This window comes from Passer domesticus, chromosome 31 (genome assembly GCF_036417665.1).
Source record: "Passer domesticus isolate bPasDom1 chromosome 31, bPasDom1.hap1, whole genome shotgun sequence".
NCBI lineage: Eukaryota > Metazoa > Chordata > Aves > Passeriformes > Passeridae > Passer > Passer domesticus.
The window spans coordinates 3,485,418-3,506,435 of record NC_087504.1 but is presented as its reverse complement, the minus strand read 5'-3'; the positions used below and the strand labels follow the sequence as shown (position 1 = coordinate 3,506,435).

The 21,018-nt window shown below is 59.6% G+C and overlaps 1 protein-coding gene across 2 annotated transcripts in view; it reads left to right on the top strand.

Annotated features, from left to right (window-relative positions):
* Window positions 1-21,018, top strand: part of LOC135287923 (cyclic AMP-dependent transcription factor ATF-7) — a 47,488-nt gene that overhangs the window by 12,585 nt on the left and 13,885 nt on the right. For both annotated transcript variants that reach the window (XM_064401164.1, XM_064401165.1), the window contains exon 3: window positions 19,698-19,794. In XM_064401164.1, the coding sequence (XP_064257234.1) occupies window positions 19,698-19,794 (97 nt within the window). The remainder of the gene's footprint in view (window positions 1-19,697; window positions 19,795-21,018) is intronic.

The window sequence follows — 21,018 nt, the reverse complement described above, 5'->3', positions numbered from 1 at the left end:
GCTATTTTGGGATGGGCTTCTTCCCGTGCCCTGCGGGAATTCCTCCTCCCTGAGCTGCTGCTGGGATAGGAGAGGTGGGGGAGGCTCGTTCTTCCCAGGACCTTCCCATCCCCTTTTCCTGCCCTTTCCAGGGAAAATGGTGCTGTCCCAAAGCTGAGCTCGGGGGCTCCCTGCCCTTGGTACTGGGAGGAACTGGGGTGTGCTGGAATTGCTGCTGGGGCTGATGTAGTGGGATCTGCTGGGCACTGGGGATCATGGAATTCCTGCTGGTTTAGTGGGAACTGGGGGATCGTGGAATTCCTGCTGGTTTAGTGGGATCTGGGTGATCGTGGAATTCCTGCTGGTTTAGTGGGATCTGCTGGGCACTGGGGATCGTGGAATTCCTGCTGGTTTAGTGGGATCTGCTGGGCACTGGGGACTGTGGAATTCCTGCTGGTTTAGTGGGATCTGCTGGGCACTGGGGATCGTGGAATTCCTGCTGGTTTAGTGAGATCTGAACACTGGGGATCGTGGAATTCCTGCTGGTTTAGTGGGATCTGCTGGGCACTGGGGCATCATGGAACTCCTGCTGATTTAAAAACACATATTTAGGGTTTCCCAGCTTTCTGGTCATTGTGGCACGAGCCTCACCCAGATCCTTCCCTCACCCCTTGCAGGTGAACTTCCTCCTTTTGCCTTTTCTTTTTTTTTTCCTTTTTTTTTTCCCTTTTTTTTTTCCTTTTTTTTTTTGGGAGGCTGCTTTTTATCTGAAACTTCTTTGCCTGTGAAATTGTGCAGGCCATTTATAAAATGTATTAGCTGTGTTTGAGCACTTAATGGTGTGAGCCCTTCAATCACACAGCCCTAAAATCGGCTTCAAACAAGCAATTAAGGCAAACAACAATGTATTTAAATTTAATCTCCCACAATCTCCCACAAATGACATATAAAGGTGGCTGCTTCCTCCTCTGGCTGTTCCAGCCTGCTGCTTATGGGTAATTCCGACAATTCCTCATGTTAATATGGAAATGCTGGAATCCTGGTAATTCCGAGCGGGGTGATTCATGGGGATCCAGCCTGACCTCAGCCTGCTTTTCCCAGAACGACCTTCAGAGCAGGGCAGGGCTGGGATGGGGATCCAGGCTGGGATGGGGATCCAGGCTGGGATGGGGATCCAGGCTGGGATGGGGATCCGGGCTGGGATGGGATCCAGGCTGGGATGGGGATCCAGGCTGGGATGGAATCCAGGCTGGGATGGGGATCCAGGCTGGGATGGGATCCAGGCTGGGATGGGGATCCAGGCTGGGATGGGATCCAGGCTGGGATGGGGATCCAGGCTGGGATGGGATCCAGGCTGGGATGGGGATCCAGGCTGGGATGGGATCCAGGCTGGGATGGGGATCAGGGCTGGGATGGGGATCCAGGCTGGGATGGGATCCAGGCTGGGATGGGATCCAGGCTGGGATGGGATCCAGGCTGGGATGGGATCCAGGCTGGGATGGGATCCAGGCTGGGATGGGGATCCGGGCTGCTGTGGGATCCAGGGCTGGGATGGGGATCCGGGCTGGGATGGGGATCCGGGCTGGGATGGGGATCCGGGCTGGGATGGGGATCCAGGCTGGGATGGGATCCAGGCTGGGATGGAATCCAGGCTGGGATGGGGATCCAGGGCTGCTGTAGGATCCAGGCTGGGATGGGGATCCAGGCTGGGATGGGGATCCAGGCTGGGATGGGGATCCAGGCTGGGATGGGGATCCAGGCTGGGATGGGGATCCGGGCTGGGATGGGGATCCAGGGCAGGGATGGGGATCCAGGGCTGGGATGGGGATCCAGGGCTGGGATGGGATGGATGGGATGGGGATCCAGGGCAGGGATGGGGGAATGTCCTGGGATGACTTTACGATTTGCCCCAGCAGCTGCTTCCTTCCCTCTGGTTTATGCCCTAAACCCCTTTTCTCCTACTTTTTCCTCCTTTTTTCTTCCATTTTCCCCTCCTTTTTTCCCTCCTTTGTTCTTCCCTTTTCCCTCCCTTTTCCCCCTCCTTTTTTCCTACTTTTTTCCTCCTTTCCCCTCCTTTCCCCTCCTTTCCCCTCCTTTCCCCTCCTTTTCCCCCTCCTTTTCCCCCTCCTTTTCCCCCTCCTTTTTCCCTGCTTTTTCCCCTCCCTTTTTTCCTTCTCCCCTCCCTTTTCCCTCCTTTTTCCCCTCCTTTTTCCCCCTTTCCCCCCTTTCCCCTCCTTTCCCCTCATTTTCCCTCCTTTTTCCCTGCCTTGTTCCCCTCCTTTCCCCCTCCTTTTCCCCCCTTTCCCCCCTTTCCCCCCTTTCCTGTTTCCAGGCAGGAAGAGCTGCAGGGGCAGCGAGGAGGGCAGGGGGTGCAGGGCTGTAAACATGTTTGGGGTTGCCAGGGCTGCAGGGCTTATTTTGGGACTCTGGGAGCCCAGCTGCCCCGCGGCGTGCCGCAGATCAGATCTGCCCAGCTCGGGTGTCTGCGCCTCCCCGGGACAGCTGGAGCTTCCCCGTCCCCCTGTCCCTCTGTCCCCCTGTCCCTCTGTCCCTCTGTCCCTCTCCCTGCCCGGGAGGGCCGGGGAGCTGCAGCAGCCCCTGCCCCCAGCGTGGCACGGGGGAGCTGGTGACATCGAGCTGGGTGCTGACCACCCCAGAGCTCTCAAATCCTGGTGCTGGGTGCTGCTGATCACCCCAGAGCTCTGAATTCTGGTGCTGGGTGCTGCTGATCACCCCAGAGCTCTGAATTCTGGGTGCTGCTGACCACCCCAGAGATCTGAATTCTGGTGCTGGGTGCTGCTGATCACCCTAAACTTCTCAATTCTGGGTGCTGCTGATCACCCCAAACCTCTCCATTCTGGGTGCTGGGTGCTGCTGAACACCCCCAAACCTCTCAATTCCAGCCACTCCGGGGGCTGAGAGCTGGGACTGGGGGTGTTCCACCAGCTCCTCATTAATTAGGGAATTAAACCTTCAGGTTCGGGGGGATTTGGGAATTAAACCTTCAGGTTTGGGGGAATTGGGGAATGAAACCCTCAGGTTTGTGGGAATTTGGGAATTAAGTCTTCAGGTTTGTGGGGATTGGGGAATTAGACCTTCAGGTTTGGGGGATTTGAGAATTAAGTCTTCATGTTTGGGGGGGATTGGGGAATTAGACCTTCAGGTTTGGGGGGAATTGGGCACTGCTGTTGGAACTGGGAGCTGTTCCCAAGCTCTGTGCAGTGGGACAGCTCCACCTCATTAATTAGGAAATTAAACCTTCATCTGGCTCATTAAGGCACCCAGAGCACAGCTCTGGGGCTGGGGGGTTCAGCTGCTGCCTCGGGAGGTTCCCCCACATCTGGCTCCATCGCCCCCCTCAGAAAAGGGCCCCAAAGCCCCTCAGGGACCCCACAGGTGCCACCCTGGGGTGCTCCAGGCTCTCCTGAGCACCCTCAGGAGGAATCTTCCCGTTAATGAACCTGTTTGGCCACTCCTGCCCAGGGCAGAATGTACTGAATATACTGAATATACTGAACATATTGAATGCATTGAATGTATTGAATGCATTGAATGCATTGAATATCCTGCACATATTGAATATATTGAATGCATTGAATGTATTGAATATCCTGAACATACTGAATATCCCGAATATCCTGAGCAGGGAGCACGGCTTCCCCAGCCCTGCCCTCCGCAGCATTTCCCCTTACAGGGCACACAAATCATCCCTCCAGCCCTAATTCCAGAGCTCCAGTTATCCAGGCCATTTCCTCAGACAATCGTTTGCTTTATAAACCCCCCCTTAATTTACCAATTTATTCCCCCTAAACCCTTGCTCGGGGGTGCTGCTTTGTGCAGCCTCCAGGAAACGCCGAGCCCAGAACTTTTCATGAGGCCAGAAAATGATTTTTTTTTTTTTTTCCCCTCTCTCTTCTTGCTGGTTTATTGTATCCTCTTATCTTGTCATATAATAGAAATAATGTTTATGGCGTCGAGCCTCAGCATCACTTGGCATTTAACCAAGCTCAAAAGCAGTTTATTGCTGTGTACACTCCGCTGCCATGGCCATTATCCCTTAAATCTCTATTGCCCGGTAATGGCCGAGGCCAGGCTGCTCCTGCACGGCCCAGCCGGGGTTGGGGCCTGCCCAGCCCGGCCTGAGGGGTCCTGCCTTGGTGGGGAGGGGGACAACGGCCTTTGCCCTCGCCAGGCACGGGGGCTGGCCTGGCACGGCTGGGGGTGGCACCGTGCCCCGTGCCCGTGGCTGCTGCGGGGCGTCCAGTGTGGGTGTCCAGTGTGGGGCGTCCAGTGTGGGGTGTCCAGTGTGGGGTGTCCAGTGTGGGTGTCCAGTGCGGGGTGTCCAGTGCGGGGTGTCCAGTGCGGGGCGTCCAGTGTGGGTGTCCAGTGTGGGGCGTCCAGTGTGGGGTGTCCAGTGTGGGGTGTCCAGTGTGGGGTGTCCGGTGTGGGGTGTCCAGTGTGGGGTGTCCGGTGTGGGGTGTCCAGTGTGGGGTGTCCAGTGTGGGTGTCCGGTGTGGGGTGTCCAGTGTGGGGTGTCCATTTCGGGGTGTCCAGTGTGGGGTGTCCAGTGTGGGGTGTCCGGTGTGGGGTGTCCAGTGCGGGGTGTCCAGTGTGGGGTGTCCATTTCGGGGTGTCCATTTCAGAGTGTCCAGTGTGGGGTGTCCAGTGCGGGTGTCCAGTGTGGGTGTCCGGTGTGGGGTGTCCAGTGTGGGGTGTCCAGTGTGGGTGTCCAGTGCGGGGTGTCCAGTGTGGGGTTCCCATTTCAGGGTGTCCAGTGTGGGGTGTCCAGTTTGGGATTTCCAGTTTGGGATTCGCAGTTTGGGGTTTCCAGTTTGGTGTTTGGGGTTTCCAGTTTGGGACTTCCAGTTTGGGATTTCCAGTGTGGGGTTCCCATTTTGGGTTCCCAGTTTGGGTTCCCAGTTTGGGGTTCCCATTTTGGGTTCCCAGTTTGGGTTCCCAGTGTGGGTTCCCAGTTTGAGTTCCCAGCTGTGGCCCTGAGCTGTGCCTGCTCCTGTCCAGTTTCATCCAGCAAGGGACCAGTTCCCCCAGTGCCAGCCTGATCCAGGGAGCAGCTCCTGTGGTGGCAGCTGCAGGCCCTGCAGGGCTGGGAGCTGCAGGAACTGCAGGGCTGGGAGCTGCAGGGTGGGAGCTGCAGGGTGGGAGCTGCAGGGTGGGAGCTGCAGGGTGGGAGCTGCAGGGTGGGAGCTGCAAGAACTGCATTGGTGGGAGGGCTGCGGGGGCAGCGGGCTGGCTCAGGAGCTCCAGGGCTCTTGGCAGCAGAAGGAGGGAATTGGATTAATTTGGGCCGTAACTCCTGGGCTGTCAGCAGAGCCCAGCCATCTCCCCCACCTCCCGCCAAAGGTATTTTTGGAGGTGGGGAGGGGGAAGGCTAATTTTGAATAATAATAAGCTTGAGAAGGCATCTGAAACCAGTAAACGTTTATTTTTTACACTCCTATAACTTAAAAACGGCCAAACCAATTTAAACCAAATTGGATAATAAAAAATATTGCTCCTAGGCTGAGCCCCTGTTTGCCAAGTTCCAGCCTAGAATGAATTTTTATGGCCAAATTATAAACCCCCTAGAAATGAAGGTTTAAAATGGAAATGTTGACAGACCTTTAACTACAAAAGCACCGTAATAGAACTTCTTTTTTTCTAAAATGGCCGGTTTAAAATATAATTAAGACTTAAATATTATTTAATAGCAGCATTTCCTGTAAGTTCAAATCTTTATCATTCCTCTGGCCGGGATTCCTTGGCAGTTCTTGGAAGGGTTCTGTGGCGGGAGCGCGCGCGGGCCACGGCCTCGTCTGTCACACGGGGCTGGGGCCAGCAGGGTCCTGAGTGCTGGCTGGACACTGGGGCTGGACACTGGGGCTGGGCAGGGTCCTGAATGTTCAATGGGCAGGTCCTGAATTCTGGATGGACACTGGGGCCGAGCAGGGTCCTGAATGTTCAATGGGCAGTGTCCTGAATGCTGGGTGGACACTGGGGCTGGACACTGGGGCTGGGCAGGGTCCTGAATGTTCAATGGGCAGGTCCTGAGTGCTGGGTGGACACTGGGGCTGGGCAGGGTCCTGAATGTTCAATGGGCAGTGTCCTGAATGCTGGGTGGACACTGGGGCTGGACACTGGGGCTGGACAGTGTCCTGAATGCTGGCTGGGCAGCAGGGCTGGGCAGTGGGGCCGAGCAGGGTCCTGAATTCTGGAATGGACCCTGGGGCCGGGCAGTGTCCCGAATTCCAGCCGGGAGCCGAGGCCAGCCTGGGTTTCCCGAGGCTCTGCGGGGCACCGGCCCCGGATCGTGCCCCGGGGAGAGCGAGCGGCTCCGAGCCCCGGGCTGGTCCCTCGGGTGTTCCCAGCGCTGCCCCAGCCCTGCCGGCCTCCGGGGGACGCCGGGCTGAGCCGGGAAGGAGCCGGGAGTGAGCCGGGCTGAGGCTGGAGGAGCTGGGAATGAGCTGGGAAGGAGCCGGGAGTGAGCCGGGCTGAGGCTGGAGGAGCTGGGAATGAGCCGGGAAGGAGCCGGGAGTGAGCCGGGCTGAGGCTGGGGGAGCTGGGAATGAGCTGGGAAGGAGCCGGGAGTGAGCCGGGCTGAGGCTGGAAGCTCGGTGCCGCAGTGTCCTTGCAGGGAAGGATCTCTGCTGCAGAGCCCTGCTCAGGCTTCTCCTGCTCCCTTCCCGAGGGGTGCACGGCTCATCCTGGCCCCGTGCTGCCTCCAGCCACGGCAGCGTGGCACTGGCCCCGGGTGGCACTGGGTCCAGGGTGGCACAGGTCCAGGCTGGCACTGGCCCCGGGTGGCAGTGGGTTCAGGGTGGCACTGGCCCCGGGTGGCACTGGCCCCAGGGTGGCACTGGCCCAGGGTGGCAGTGGGTTCAGGGTGGCACTGGCCCCGGGTGGCACTGGGTCCAGGGTGGCACAGGTCTGGGGTGGCACTGGCCCCGGGTGGCACTGGCCCCGGGTGGCACTGGGTTCAGGGTGGCTCTGGGTTCAGGGTGTCACAGGTCCGGGGTGGCTCTGGGTTCAGGGTGGCACTGGCCCCGGGTGGCACTGGGTTCAGGGTGGCTCTGGGTTCAGGGTGGCACAGGTCTGGGGTGGCAGTGGGTTCAGGGTGTCACAGGTCTGGGGTGGCACAGGTCCGGGGTGCACTCCGCAGAGCATCCCAGCCCCTGGATTCATGGGCGTTCCTCAGGGCTTTACTCAGGGTTTACTACTCGTCCTCATGCCCCTCGAGCAGGTTTGGAGCTCCTCAGGTTTCTCATGAGTTGAATTTCTGATTTATTTGGGTTTGTGTTTTTGTGCTGAGCCCCGGCGCTGCCTCCACTCGCAGCAGCAGCAGCAGCAGGGAATGAGGGTTCCTCTCTCTTGGGAGCAGGATCAGGGAGGGTTCCTCTCTTTTGGGAACACCATCAGGGAGGGTTCCTCTTTTGGGAACACCATCAGGGAGGGTTCCTCTCTTCAGGGCTGCCGAAATCCCCTACAGGAGCTGGGCCGTGCCCTCACAGGGGTGGCTCCTTGTCGCTTGGATTTGGAGCCTTTCACACCCACGGAGCTGCTGCTTTAGGCAGAGGGAGCTGAGCCAGGTCCTCACCTGGAGCTCTGCTGTGTCCCAGAAATGCAAATTGTGCTGCCAGGGGCTGAGCCAGGCTCGGGCTGAGCCAGGTTTGGGCTGAGCCAGGTTTGGGCTGAGCCAGGCTCGGGCAGGCTCGGGCTGAGCCAGGTTTGGGCTGAGCCAGGTTTGGGCTGAGCCAGGCTCGGGCAGGCTCAGGCTGAGCCCAGTTTAGGCTGAGCCAGGTTTGGGCTGAGCCAGGCTTGGGCTGAGCCAGGCTCGGGCTGAGCCAGGTTTGGGCTGAGCCAGGCTCGGGTGTTTCTGTGCTCGTGGGCTCAGGGGCAGCAGAAAGCGGCTCTGAACCAAAGCTGGAGCCTGAGCCCGGCTCAGAGCTGGGCCTGGCCTGGGTTTCTCTCGGGAACTGCAAATCCTGCGTGTCGTTTGTCCCTAAATCCCACAGAAATGGGGCTGTGGCTGTGGGGGCTGCTTGGCCGGGGAGGGAGGGGTCTCAAAGTGCAGCCAAAGCTGCCAAAGCCTCCGGGTCTGAGTTTTCCTCCCTCCCCGAGCTCTGGGTGTTTTCTTGGCAAGTGCAATATTTCCCGGTGTTAAACCCAGCATTTTAAAGTCAAGGCTGTTTGGTTTTGAAGCCTCGCTCGCTCCCTGCCTGCTGCTCTGAGACAACTGTAAATCCTTTTTATTTTACTGTGAGAACAAATCACTTATTCCTCGGAGCAGCAGCTCTGACAAAGACCTCGTTATCAGCAGCGTGGATATCCCAGCATCAGCACCGCAGCGGGGACGGGGCTGCGAGGGAAAAGGATTTATCCAGCCCTCAAAAAGGTGCCTGAGTTCGCAGGATTTTCTGTAAACTTGTTGTCTAAAACCCAGCCAAGCTGTCACTCCACGATTTAAAAACCGCAGGCAGGAGGAGGAGGAGGGGGAGCGTGCCGGGGTCGGTCCCTTCCCCGCCGGTGCCGGGGCTCCGGGGGCTGGGGAGGACTGGCAGCGTTCCCTGTGCCCTGCTTTTATTTCAACACCCAAGCCAGCGGGGTTTGCCTCCCGAGCCGCTCCCCCGCTCGCTCCCAGCCCCAAATCCGCCCTTTTTCTCCCAAGGATGCTTTGTTGGCTGCGGAGGCCGCTCCGCCCCTCTGCGGCAGCCGCGGGATCCATGCGGCTGTGGCAGCGGAGCGCTGGGAACACCGGGAACACCGGGAATACCGGGAACACCGGGATACTGGGGACACTGGAGCACGGGCAAACAGGACACAGCGTGTCCTGAGCTCCAGGGCTCCAGAGCTGCCGGCAGCAGCGTGAAAAACCCCTTGAATTCCTGTATTTCTAGAGAAATATGTGCGATTTTCAGTAGGGTGTTTTGTACTTTCAGGGGTTTTTTTTGCTGACGTTTTCGCCCTCAGTTTCTCGCTGCTGTGTGTGAGAGCCTTTCTTGGGGTCGGGTTTAGGGTCAATAAAGGGGGTTCGGGGTCCATAAAGGGGGTTTGGGGTTGGTAAAGGGGGTTTAGGGTCCATAAAGGGGGTTTGGGGTCGGTAAAGGGGGTTCGGATCCATAATGGGGTTCAGGTCCATAAAGGGGGTCGGGTCCATAAGGGGGTTCGGGTCCATAAAGGGGGTTTGGGGTCCATAAAGGGGGTTCGGGTCCATAAAAGGGGTTTGGGGTCCATAAAGAAGGTTTGGGGTCCGTAAGGGGGTTCGGGTCCATAAGGGGGTTCGGGGTCGGTAAAGGGGGTTCAGGTCCATAAGGGGGCTCGGGTCCATAAAGAAGGTTTGGGGTCCATAAGGGGTCAGGTCCATAAAGAAGGTTTGGGGTCCATAAGGGGTCGGGTCCCCACTGCCGGGGGCCGGCAGTGCCGGCAGGGGCGGGCTGCGCGCTCCGGGCTGGCTCCGCGTCCTCCTGCACAAAGGGCTGGGGATGGAGGGGCTCAGCAGAGGTAAAAAACCCACATTTGGGGTTTTTCCTAAGGACCAGAGCCCGGGCCAGGCTGCAGCCTGCCCGCGGGTGCCGGGCCGGCGCTGCCCGGGCTGCGGGCGGTTTCGGCCGGAGCGCGCTCGCGGTGCGCGGCGCGACAGCGAAAGTCGGGCCGGGAGAGGCCGAGCGCGGCCCGGGCTCCTCCCGCCCCTCGGTCCTCCCCAAACCTCGGAGCCCCAGCGCCTCTCGAGCACCTGCTTAAGCACCGCGGCTCCTGCGCTCGGCCCAGCTGCCGCGCTCAAGTGGTTTTTTTTTTTTAATTTTTATATGCCGGATTAAAACAGTAAAAACATTAAAGTCCTAAAATCCCCGCAGGGAATAGAGATGCAGACAATAAAGATTTGTGCGAGGGGGGCTGGGCCGGGCTGGGGGGGCTTTGCGGCAGCGCACAAGGAGCTGCGAGCCGGGGGCGCCCCGGGGAGGGTTTGGGGTGTTTGTCTGGGGATGTTTGTGGTGTCTGGGGAGGCTTGGTGGTCACCGGGACCATGGCCGGGGGCTCAGAGCATCGCCCTGCCTGCAGACCAGGCGGCAGAGTGGTGTCTGGAATAAAGCCCCGCCGGCAGGAGCGGATGGAGGGCAGCGCGGCTGCGGTGGTTCGTGCGGGCTCTTCCCTCCCCTTCCCTTTTGTTGTGGGGCTCCGGCACCTGCGGGGTCACCCGAGGCGATCCCGGTGCCCCGCGGTGCCGGGAATTCGGGAATGAGCCTTTCCCGGTGCCCCGCGGTGCCGGGAATTCGGGAATGAGCCCTTCCCGGTGCCCCGCAGTGCTGGGAATTCGGGAATGAGCCCTTCCCGGTGCCCTGCAGTGCCCAGGGCTCAGCTCTGAGCCCTTCCCGGTGCCCCGCAGTGCTGGGAATTCGGGAATGAGCCTTTCCCGGTGCCCCGCGGTGCCGGGAATTCGGGAATGAGGTTTTCCTGGTGCCCTGCAGTGCCAGGAATTCGGGAATGAGGTTTTCCTGGTGCCCTGCAGTGCCAGGAATTCAGGAACCAGCCCTTCCCGGTGCCCTGCAGTGCCAGGAATTCAGGAACCAGCCCTTCCCGGTGCCCTGCAGTGCCCAGGGCTCAGCTCTGAGCCCTTCCCGGTGCCCTGCAGTGCCAGGAATTCAGGAACCAGCCCTTCCCGGTGCCCTGCAGTGCCCAGGGCTCAGCTCTGAGCCCTTCCCGGTGCCCTGCAGTGCCAGGAATTCAGGAACCAGCCCTTCCCGGTGCCCTGCAATGCCCAGGGCTCGGCCGTGAGCTCTCCCTGCCCCGCAGCAGCCCTGCAGTTCCCTCCTGCCCTGCTCCCTGCCCGCTCTGGAGCAGGGCTCAGCCCCAGCTGGTGCCTCCGGGGCCGGGCAGGCGATTGCCAGCCCTGGTTTGCTGCTGAACCCCCGTGCCAGCGCCGGGCTGGCGCTGCCGCAGAGCCCCGGCCTCTGCAGAGCTCCGGAGCAGAATTCCAACGCCTTCTGCTCCCCGCGAGCTTTTACTGCCTGCAGCTGGGCAGGAGGAGCGGCTCAGGCTCCTCAAGGATGGGTTTTGGTGACCTTGGCTTTGTGTTTCCACATCACTGCGCCAGCACCTCGCCGTGGACGTGGGGGGAGCTGCTGGAAGGTTCTCGGGGCTGTGTCTGCTCAGGGGCTGCAGGTGGGAGGCTTTGGGGCTCTCAGGACGTGATTTGGGAGCCAAGTGCAGCCGGGAGGCTCCGGCTTTTGCTGGGAATTGTGTCGGGATCGTGTCGGTGTTTGCTCCCCGAGCCTGAGCCCGTCTGGGCTCAAACCTCCCCGTGTGAGCCCTGCTGGGAAAACGGGAGAAAGGCACAAACCCTGACCCCTGGCTGGGAAAACCAGCACCCTTGGAAAACCGACCGCAGACGATTTTGGGGGAAGAAAGAGGGATCTGGGAGCTGCAGGATGGAGTCAGGATGGGAGTGTGCTGGGAGAAACCATAAATCTCCGGGGAGAAGAGGGTCACTGAGAACCTCATCAGGGTGGGAGCAGCAGCTCCACGTTAATGTGCCCATAAATCCCCGTTCCGATAAAACAGGTGGCTCTTCCGAGAGGCAAAAAGAGGCAAACGCCGATTTTTTTCTGCTGCTGCTGCTGCTCTCCTTTTTTAAAAGCTTTAATTACCGCAGTGCTGACGGCTCGGCGCAGGCAGGAGCCGGGAATGCGGCTGGATGTGGGAAGCAGGGGCAGGGAAGGAGGGAAGGGAGCTGCAGGTCGGCCAAAATCTCCAGGGCAAGGCGCAAAAAATGAGTTTTTATGCAGGAATTGAAGCACAAAAATGAGTTTTCATGCAGGGATCGAGGGTGGCACGGATGGAGGATTTCTGGTGCTTTGGTTCTGGGGATGGGGAAGATGAGGGGACCTGCAGGGTGGGAAGGGGAGCTCTGGGGAGGTCTGGGAGCTCCATGGACAGGGAGGGGTGCAGGGACAGGATTGCACTGCCCCAGCCTGGCCTGGGACCCCTCAGGGGTGAAACACCCACGGCTGCCCTGGGGGCACGGCCAGACCCCGGGATTCCTGCAGCTCCTTCCCAGATCTCCCCAGATCTGTTTGCCCCCGTTTTGTGCCTCTCCCACCCCTCAGTAATTCCCTCTCCCCGGTTTTGGGTTGTTTTTAACCCCAGGCACCTCTGGATCCCTGTGTCCCTGCAGCTTTTCCCTCCATGCCACCCTTACAGGGGACAATCCCCAAACCTCGGAGTGCCTCGAGTTCTCTTTGTGTGTGACCTGCTGCCCTTCCCAGGCAGCTGCTGCTGCTGCTGCAGCTTCCCCAGGAGATAAATCCACACAAAAACCCCTTTTCCAGGCGATAAAGCCATCAGCAGAGGCTCCACTCCGTGAATGGGTGGGCACATTCCCAATATTGCGCTGAATTGAAGGAAATCACCATTCCAGGGCCTTAAAAAGCTGAATGGGGCCGGGGCATCCTCCGAGTGATTGTGGTGAGTCCCAAGGTCAAGGCTGAGTCAGGCGGCGCTTCCAGCCCGGCCGGGCACAGGCGGCTCCCTGGAGCCTGGCTGCTCAGGGCTGCTTTTGGGGTCCTGGAGTTTGGGCTAGGGCTGGTTTGGGCTAGGGCTGCTTTTGGGGTCCTGGAGTTTGGGCTAGGGCTGGTTTGGGCTAGGGCTGCTTTTGGGGTCCTGGAGTTTGGGCTAGGGTTGGTTTTGGGGTCCTGGAGTTTGAGTTAGGGCTTGTTTGGGCTAGGGCTTGTTTTGGGGTCCTGGACTTGACATTTGGGTTAGGGCTTGTTTGGGTTAGGGTTTGTTTGGGTTAGGATTTGTTTTGGGGTCGTGGCGTTTGGGTTAAGGTTTGTTTTGGGGTCATGGAACTGACATTTTGGTTAGGATTAGGGTTAGGGTTTGATTTTGGGGTCGTGGAGCCGACATTTGGGGCCATAGCTGCATTTGGGAAGGGGCTGTGAGTGCATTGGGGAAGGGGCTGTGACTGTTCTGGGGAAGGGGCTGTGACTGTTCTGGGGAGGGGGCTGTGGCTGTTTTGGGAAGGGGCTGTGAGTGCATTGGGGAAGGGGCTGTGGCTGTTTAGGGAAGGGGCTGTGGCTGTTCTGGGGAAGGGGCTGTGAGTGCATTGGGGAAGGGGCTGTGGCTGTGTTGGGGAAGGGGCTGTGACTGTTCTGGGAAGGGGCTGTGGCTGTGTTGGGAAGGGGCTGTGGCTGTTCTGGGGAAGGGGCTGTGGCTGTTCTGGGGAAGGGGCTGTGACTGTTTTGGGAAGGGGCTGTGACTGTTCTGGGGAAGGGGCTGTGGCTGCATTGGGAAGGGGCTGTGACTGTTCTGGGGAAGGGGCTGTGGCTGTGTTGGGGAAGGGGCTGTGACTGTTTCGGGGAAGGGGCTGTGGCTGTTTTGGGAAGGGGCTGTGGCTGTTTTGGGGAAGGGGCTGTGGCTGTTTCGGGGAAGGGGCTGTGGCTGTTTTGGGGAAGGGGCTGTGGCTGTTCTGGGGAAGGGGCTGTGGCTGTTTTGGGGAAGGGGCTGTGGCTGTTTCGGGGAAGGGGCTGTGGCTGTTTTGGGAAGGGGCTGTGGCTGTTCTGGGGAAGGGGCTGTGGCTGCATTGGGGAAGGGGCTGTGGCTGCATTGGGGAAGGGGCTGTGGCTGTTTTGGGGAAGGGGCTGTGGCTGTTTCGGGGAAGGGGCTGTGACTGTTGGGGAAGGGGCTGTGGCTGTTCTGGGGAAGGGGCTGTGACTGTTTTGGGGAAGGGGCTGTGGCTGTTCTGGGGAAGGGGCTGTGGCTGCTCTGGGGAAGGCCCCGTGCCTGCCTTTGTTGCCGGCCTGGCTCGGCGCGGCCCCGGAGCCTGGCCGCCCCCGGCGCTGTCTCCCGGCCGGGATTGATGGCTGGCCCAAGGTCACCCAGCCAAGGAGGGGCTGTGGCGCTGCCGGGGCCGGGGCTGGCAGCGTGATTCACGCCCGAGCGGCATCCCGGGGGATGCGGGCCCGGCTCCGCTGACGCTCCCGCGGCGGCTCCACCCCGGCTCGCCCCGGCGATCCCCTCGCCTCCCGCGGCAGCGGCAATTAACACCCGGCTGTTAATCACCCGCGCTCGGATGGAGAGGAAAGCGGCATTTCGGAGCGCTCCGCCGTGCTCGGGCATCGCGGCGTGCCCGCGGCGTTTTGGGGGTCCAAAAAAACCCCATCAGCGGGGTTTTGGGGATCCAAAAAACCCATCCCGTGAGGTTTTGGGGATCCAAAAACCCCATCAGCGGGGTTTTGGGCATTTAAAAAACCCATCCCGTGAGGTTTTGGGGATCCAAAAAACCTATCCCGTGAGGTTTTGGGCATTTAAAAAACCCATCAGGGGGGTTTTGGGCATTTAAAAAACCCATCCCGCGGGATTTTGGGGATTTAAAAAACCCATCAGGGGGGTTTTGGGGATCCGCTCCGTGGGGCCAGCTGTGCCCAGCTGTGCAAACCACGGCGCTGCTCCGGCCCAGGTGCTCCGTAACCCAACTCGTCCATCTGCTCCTTCCCGAAGCCCAGAGCTCGGGAGGGTCCCGGCTTTGGTGGCGAGGAATCCCACGGGATCGCCCCGTGCCCGGCGCTCCTGTCCCAGCTCCGCCGCCGGCTCTTCCGGGGAGATTCCCCCGAAATTCACGGGAAATGAGAAAGGGCCGCGGAGCGCGGGAGGATTCTGCCCCGGACGTCCTTGGCTCCTCACGTACCGAGCCAGATGCTTCCTCCCCCTGCCCAACACCTGCATTCCAGGAGGGGCTGTGCCTCAAAGCCCTTTGGGATAAGCGAAGCCATAGAAATGTAAATTGGATTATTTACCTACTCCCAGTTAAACGCTCTGCCCTTCTGGCCAAGGAGGATCGCGGTGGGATGGGGCGGGCTCCAGAGCCCGCTCAGCTCTTTGTGTAAAATGGCAGGGAGCTGTGGGGAGCATCCTACAAAACAAAATTATCTCGGCAAACAAGGGAGAAGGGGGAAAAAAATTCTCACTTTTGGTGCTTTGCACAATGTTCCGTGGGGCTGCTGGGCCGGGGATTCCTCACCCTGGCGCTGCCCAGTTTGATTATTATTCTTATTCCTCCTTTTTTTTTTCACACAAGGAAGGGCCCGGAATCAATCACGGGGCAGGAGGGAGCAGCATTTTAAAGGGAAAGGCAGAGACACAGCGTCCTTGCAGTCGCCAGAGCCGAAAATACCATTTCAGGGTTTAAATCTCGCTGCAGTTTTACCTTCGGGGGGTCGGGATTCGGTGCCGCTGTGGAGCGGCTCCGGCGGGGCCGGGCCGGGCCGGGCCGGGCCGGGCCGGGCAGGGCAGGGCAGGGCAGGGGGTCACCTCTCCCGGCTCTTCCTCCCCTCCAGCTTTCCCCTGGACTGTGGGACGCGGCCCCGCCGTGGAGCCCGAGCTCTCCCAGCTCCTTTCCCGGTCTGGTTTTCCTTCCTGATCTGCTCCTTCCAAACCTTCCCCGCTCCTCCTCTTCCTCCTCCACCCGGGACAGCCACCGGGGTCCCCCTGCCCCCGGGGTCACCCCGACCCCGCCCGGGCCACCCTGCACCGCCGAGCAGGGAGTGGAGACGAGCTGGGAGTGTCTCTGCAGCCTGGAAACCCAAAGCCGAAGGGTTTGGCAGCTTTTAAAGGCGGTGACTTTGAGCTCAGCTCCTGCTCGCCCTGCATCGTTTCCCTCCCGCACCGCAGTGCAGCCTCCCGCTGCTCCTTTGTGTCCCCTCCGTGTTCAGGTGTGTCGGGGCAGTGTCCCCGCGGGCACGGAGGCTCCAGCGCTGTCCCCAGGGTCACTCCAGCGCTGTCCCCAGGGTCACTCCAGCGCTGTCCCCAGGGTCACTCCAGCCCTGTGACCACCGTGGCTCCAGCCCTGTCACCAAGGTGTTTCCAGCCCTGTCACCAGGGTGGCTCCAGCCCTGTCCCCAGGGTCGCTCCAGTGCCAAGTCACGGTCGGAGCAGGGCTCAGCCTCCCCGCGATGCTGACAGCTCGTTAATTAATTCCGTTAATTGCGCCGTGAGCGGCTCCGCAGCCCCCCGGCCCTCCTGTCGGTGCTGCCGCCGGCACAGCCCGGAGTTCCCCCGGGAATTCCGGCCGGGGCCGCTCGGTGCTGGGCTGTGGGTGAGGTTAAACCCTCCCTAAATACCCCAGGTCCCCATCCGGGGGGCTCCCGCCTGACCCCCCTGCAGCAAACCCAGGCTCTCCAAACAGCAGGAAAAGCCCCGAGCAGCCAAGCAAGCGCTTGTTCCTCGTGTCGTGCTCGTTAAACTGCCGCAGAAATCCCCCAGCGAGGCTGCCGCGGCAGCTGGCAGCGCCGTGTGCCATTGCCGTGTGCCATTGCCGTGTGCCATTGCCGGCAGCACCGTGTGCCATTGCCATGTGCCATTGCCGTGTGCCATTGCCGTGTGCCATTGCCGTGTGCCATTGCCGGCAGCACCGTGTGCCATTGCCGTGTGCCATTGCCGTGTGCCATTGCCGTGTGCCATTGCCGTGTGCCATTGCCGTGTGCCATTGCCGTGTGCCATGCCGGCAGCACCGTGTGCCATTGCCGTGTGCCATTGCCGTGTGCCATTGCCGGCAGCGCCGTGTGCCGTTACCACCAGCACCGTGTGCCGTTACTGGCAGCACCGTGTGCCATTTCTGGCCATTACAGCCCACTCCGAACGAGTGCATCCACCGCGGAGCTGTCACAGCCGCGGCACCGAGCGAGCGCCGGGGCCGTGCTCCGTCCCACCCGGCTCGGCCCGGCCCGGCTCCGCAAAACGCCAAATCTGGGGCTGCAGGCGGCAGCTCCAGCCCGGGAAACCCCCGGGGCCGGCTGGCAGCGCTCACCCTGCTCCTGTCCCTCGCCCCAAAGACTTTACAGCCAACATCTTCTTTTTAATTCCGACACCCGCAAAATAGCAGCTGAAATAACCCTGCTGTATGTCAGCTGCTGATGGAAGGAGATTAAATATTAAAGCCAGCGCTGTGGCTTTAACTCATTCCATTTTTTTCCCTACTCTTCCCCCCTCCTCTCCCCCTCTGCTTCCCCTCTCTGTGTAAAATGACATGATTTAGAACCCAAGTGCCAGACTCAGCCTCTGGGTTTCGGCGTTTGGAAATGTGTGCAGAAAGATATATTGTGTCTGTGAGCATTTCTGCGCAGGGAAGGAGAGAGCTCCCGAGCTGTGAGCCCACATAAAGATGTTAAATAGAGCTGTAACGCGCGCCCGGCGCACGGAAAGTGCCGGGGAAAAAAAAAAAATTAGGGAAAAAAAAATCCGGCAATGAAGGAAAATGAAAGATTAAAATAAACCTGGCGTTGGCGAGGCCGGGCTGGGGCTGGTGGGAGAGACACGACCCTGCTCTGCACCTCCCGCTCTTCCCTCCCTGACCTAAAAATCACATTTGTTTAGCACAAAGCGGAGCGGCAGAATTGGGAATTTTCTTCTTGTTCATTTTCCCCCACCCCCGTCTCTCAGGTGCTCAGATTTCCGACGCCGCCCGCCTGCTAAATATTCATCCCAACCCCGCACAAAAACCGCGTTTATTCCCCCGGTTCACCCCATCCCAGCGGGGTCCCACCGCGGGCAGCCGAATTCCGTAAAACCCGGGAATTTTGGGGCCAAAACCATGGAAAACTGTGGGTGTCCCTTCCCCTGCAGGGCCCCTCGGCCGGCGCGTTCCGGGGCGCTGCAGAACTGCCGAATTCCCGAATTCCCGAATTCCCGAATTCCCGAATTGCCTCGCTCCTGCTCCTTTGTTCTGAGGGTTCGGGGTCGCGGGGCCCGGGAAAGCTCCGCGCACAAAAAAGGTTCAAAAAGGAGCAGAGCAGCAGGGAGGGAAAAAAGCCCAGCTCAGGCAGATTTTGGCCGAGCTGTCGAGAAGTTTTATTTCGGGTTTATTTAGGGTTTGGTTACGGAGCGGGGCCGGGGGAGACGGGGTTCAGGCTGCTCCTGGAGTTCCACAGGCACAAAGCTCTTGGCTCTTCTCCCGCCAGCTCCGATTTCCCTGAATTTGAGCCCAAATCACGAGCCACCAGCACAGCACCTTGTGAGCCCCCAAGGACGCTCTGTGTGACCCCCTGTCCTTGAGCCCAGGGAGCCGGGGCTGCGTGGGCCCAGGTCGTGGTGTCCCCTGCCACCAAGGGGGGGATTGTCCCCTGCAACTGTGGGATTGTCCCCTGAAACTGTGGGATTGTCCCCTGCCATCGTGGGATTGTCCCTGCCATTGTGGGATTGTGTCCTGCAACTGTGGGATTGTCCCCTGCCACCGAGGAGGGGATTGTCCCCTGCAACTGTGGGATTGTCCCCTGCCATTGTGGGATTGTCCCCTGCCACTGTGGGATTGTCCCTGCCACCACGGGATTGTCCCCTGCCATTGTGGGATTGTCCCTGCCACTGCGGGATTGTGTCCTGCAACTGTGGGATTGTCCCCTGCCACCGAGGAGGGGATTGTCCCCTGCAACTGTGGGATTGTCCCTGCCATCGTGGGATTGTCCCCTGCCACCGCGGGATTGTCCCCTGCCATCGTGGGATTGTCCCTGCCACTGTGGGATTGTCCCCTGAAACTGTGGGATTGTCCCCTGCCATTGTGGGATTATCCCTGCCACTGTGGGATTGTCCCTGCCACCGCGGGATTGTGTCCTGCAACTGTGGGATTGTCCCCTGATACCGAGGGGGGGATTGTCCCTGCCACTGTGGGATTGTCCCCTGCCATCGTGGGATTGTCCCTGCCACTGTGGGATTGTCCCCTGCCATCGTGGGATTGTCCCTGCCACTGTGGGATTGTCCCCTGCCATCGTGGGATTGTCCCTGCCACTGTGGGATTGTCCCTGCCACCGCGGGCCTGTCCCCGCTGCGCTCAGCTGGGGAAGGCAGATTTATTTGCTGCAGCAGCCGAGCCGTAAATAACGGCGTGGGAAGGGCCCGGGGGGTGTCCCGCTGCAGCAGCCCCACAGGAACAGGTGGCTCCGGGTGGCTTTGGGCTGCCATGCCCCAGAGAGGGAGGGCAGGAAGGGGAAGGGGCAGGAATGCACCGCTGCTGCTCTGCTGCTGCTCTGCTGCTGCAGCGCGTTCCTGCCCCGAGCGAGCGCTGCGGAGCCCGGCCCGTTTGTCGCAGTCTATTAGGAGAGACGCAATCCATCCTGAGCTTTATGGGGCTGTGCTTTAACCCCGTCCCTGCCTCGCTCCCCCTCTCCTCAGCCCTCCCTGCTGCCTTTGTCTGCCTTTCCCGGCCCCAAAGCCCTCCCGTGGGATTTCCACCCTGCCCAAGCCCTGCCTCAGGGATGGGGTCGATCCTGCAGCTCTCCCTGCAGGTGGGATTTTGGTGGGGGGAGATGCTCCCCCTCCCTCGCTCCATAAAAGCTCAGGAGCTGAATCTCCAGGCAGGGGCTGCCTCTGCCTCACCCCACGCAGGAAAAGTTGCCCCAGTTGAACCAAATTCCCCTGTTCCTCAGCCAGCGATAGAGTGGGAATTTTGGGATTCAGAATTTCCGTGCATTTCCATCAGCTGCAGCCGCCGCCTCGCTCCATCACCTAAAAATCAGATTCTTAAAAATCCTTGCCCCCCACCCTGCAGAGCCCCTGACAGAGGCTTTTCCCTCTGTCCCCCGTGATCCCACAGCCCTGCCCCACATCCCTGTCCCTGTCCCACAGCCCCGGATCCCCCCAGCCGTGGGCTCCCTCCTCCTCCTCCCCCCACACCCAGCGCAGGACGGCCCGTAAAACACAGAACGCATTTATTCCCCATTTTGCAAATTGTTTCATTTCAGAGGTTCACAAACGAGGACCACCTGGCGGTTCATAAACACAAGCACGAGATGACATTGAAATTCGGCCCCGCTCGCACCGACTCCGTCATCATCGCAGGTACGAGCCCGGCCAGCGCCCGCCAAGATTGATGCCAGGGACCAGATGCACTGCAAAACCCATAAAACCTCCTGTGATCTGCATTTAATCAGGGGGAAAGGAAAGCCAGAGGCTTCCAAGTTTTTTCTTTTTTTTATGGTAGTATCAGGTTTTGTGGGGTTTCGGGTTTTTTTTTTTTTTTTTTTTTTTTTTTTTTTTTTAAGCTCTCGCCCTTTTTTATTAAAGGCTGGAGGATTTATGGCCAGAAGGGCTTTCACGTCTCTGCGTGTGCTTTGAGGACGATGAAGCAAACCTGACAGAGCAGCTTCCCCTCTCAGCCCAGGTGTCAGCTTTCCCGAGCTTTTGGGAAGCTGCAGTTCATAAATTAGAGCCCCGTGAGCTCTGCAGAGCCCAGCGAGGAGCTCCCACAGCACCTGGGCAGTGCAGCCTCTGCAGCGTGGGGGGAACCCCAACCCCACAGGTCTCAGAGCAGAGAGACCCCCGAGTCCCTCCTGTCCCTGCTGGGTGAGCAGGCTGCCCTGGCAGCGAGGAGAGGGGACACCCCTCCTGCTTCCTGCAGGGATCTTAGGGAAAACAAAGCTGCTGCAGGAGCCTGGCACCTCCTTCCCCGTTCATCTCCAGCCCCAGCCCGGGGCTGAGGCAGGGACTGGGAATTCAGCTGGGCTCTGAAGGATTTGGGGTTTGGAAGCTGCTCCCAGGGGCAGAATTCATTCCCAGTGGGAATTTCAGAATTTCTCTCCCTGGCAAGGATGAAACACTTCAGGAACGCAAGGAGCAAGGGCAGCCCTGACACTCAGGGGGCTGCTCTGGGGTAAAACACAAAAAAAACCCCAAACAAACCAAATTTATCCATGGCCAGTCCAGAACCAGCTGAACCCCCCCAAACCAGAGCGTGTCTGGCACAGACAGGGGGTGTGAGGGCTGGAAAACGCTGCTGGCTGTGAGCAGTGAGATCTGGGCCCTTTTTGCCAGAAATTCCATTTATCCCAGGTTTTTCTGAGCCACCATTTTGTCTCTGGGATTTTTGGGACCATTTTGTCTCTGGGTTTTTTTTTGGGCCCATTTTTTCGCTGGGATTTTTGGGACCATTTTGTCTCTGGGATTTTTGGGACCATTTTTTCTCTGGGATTTTTGGGACCATTTTGTCTCTGGGAATTTTGGGACCATTTTTTTCTCTGGGATTTTTGGGACCATTTTGTCTCTGGGGTTTTTTTTTTGGGACCA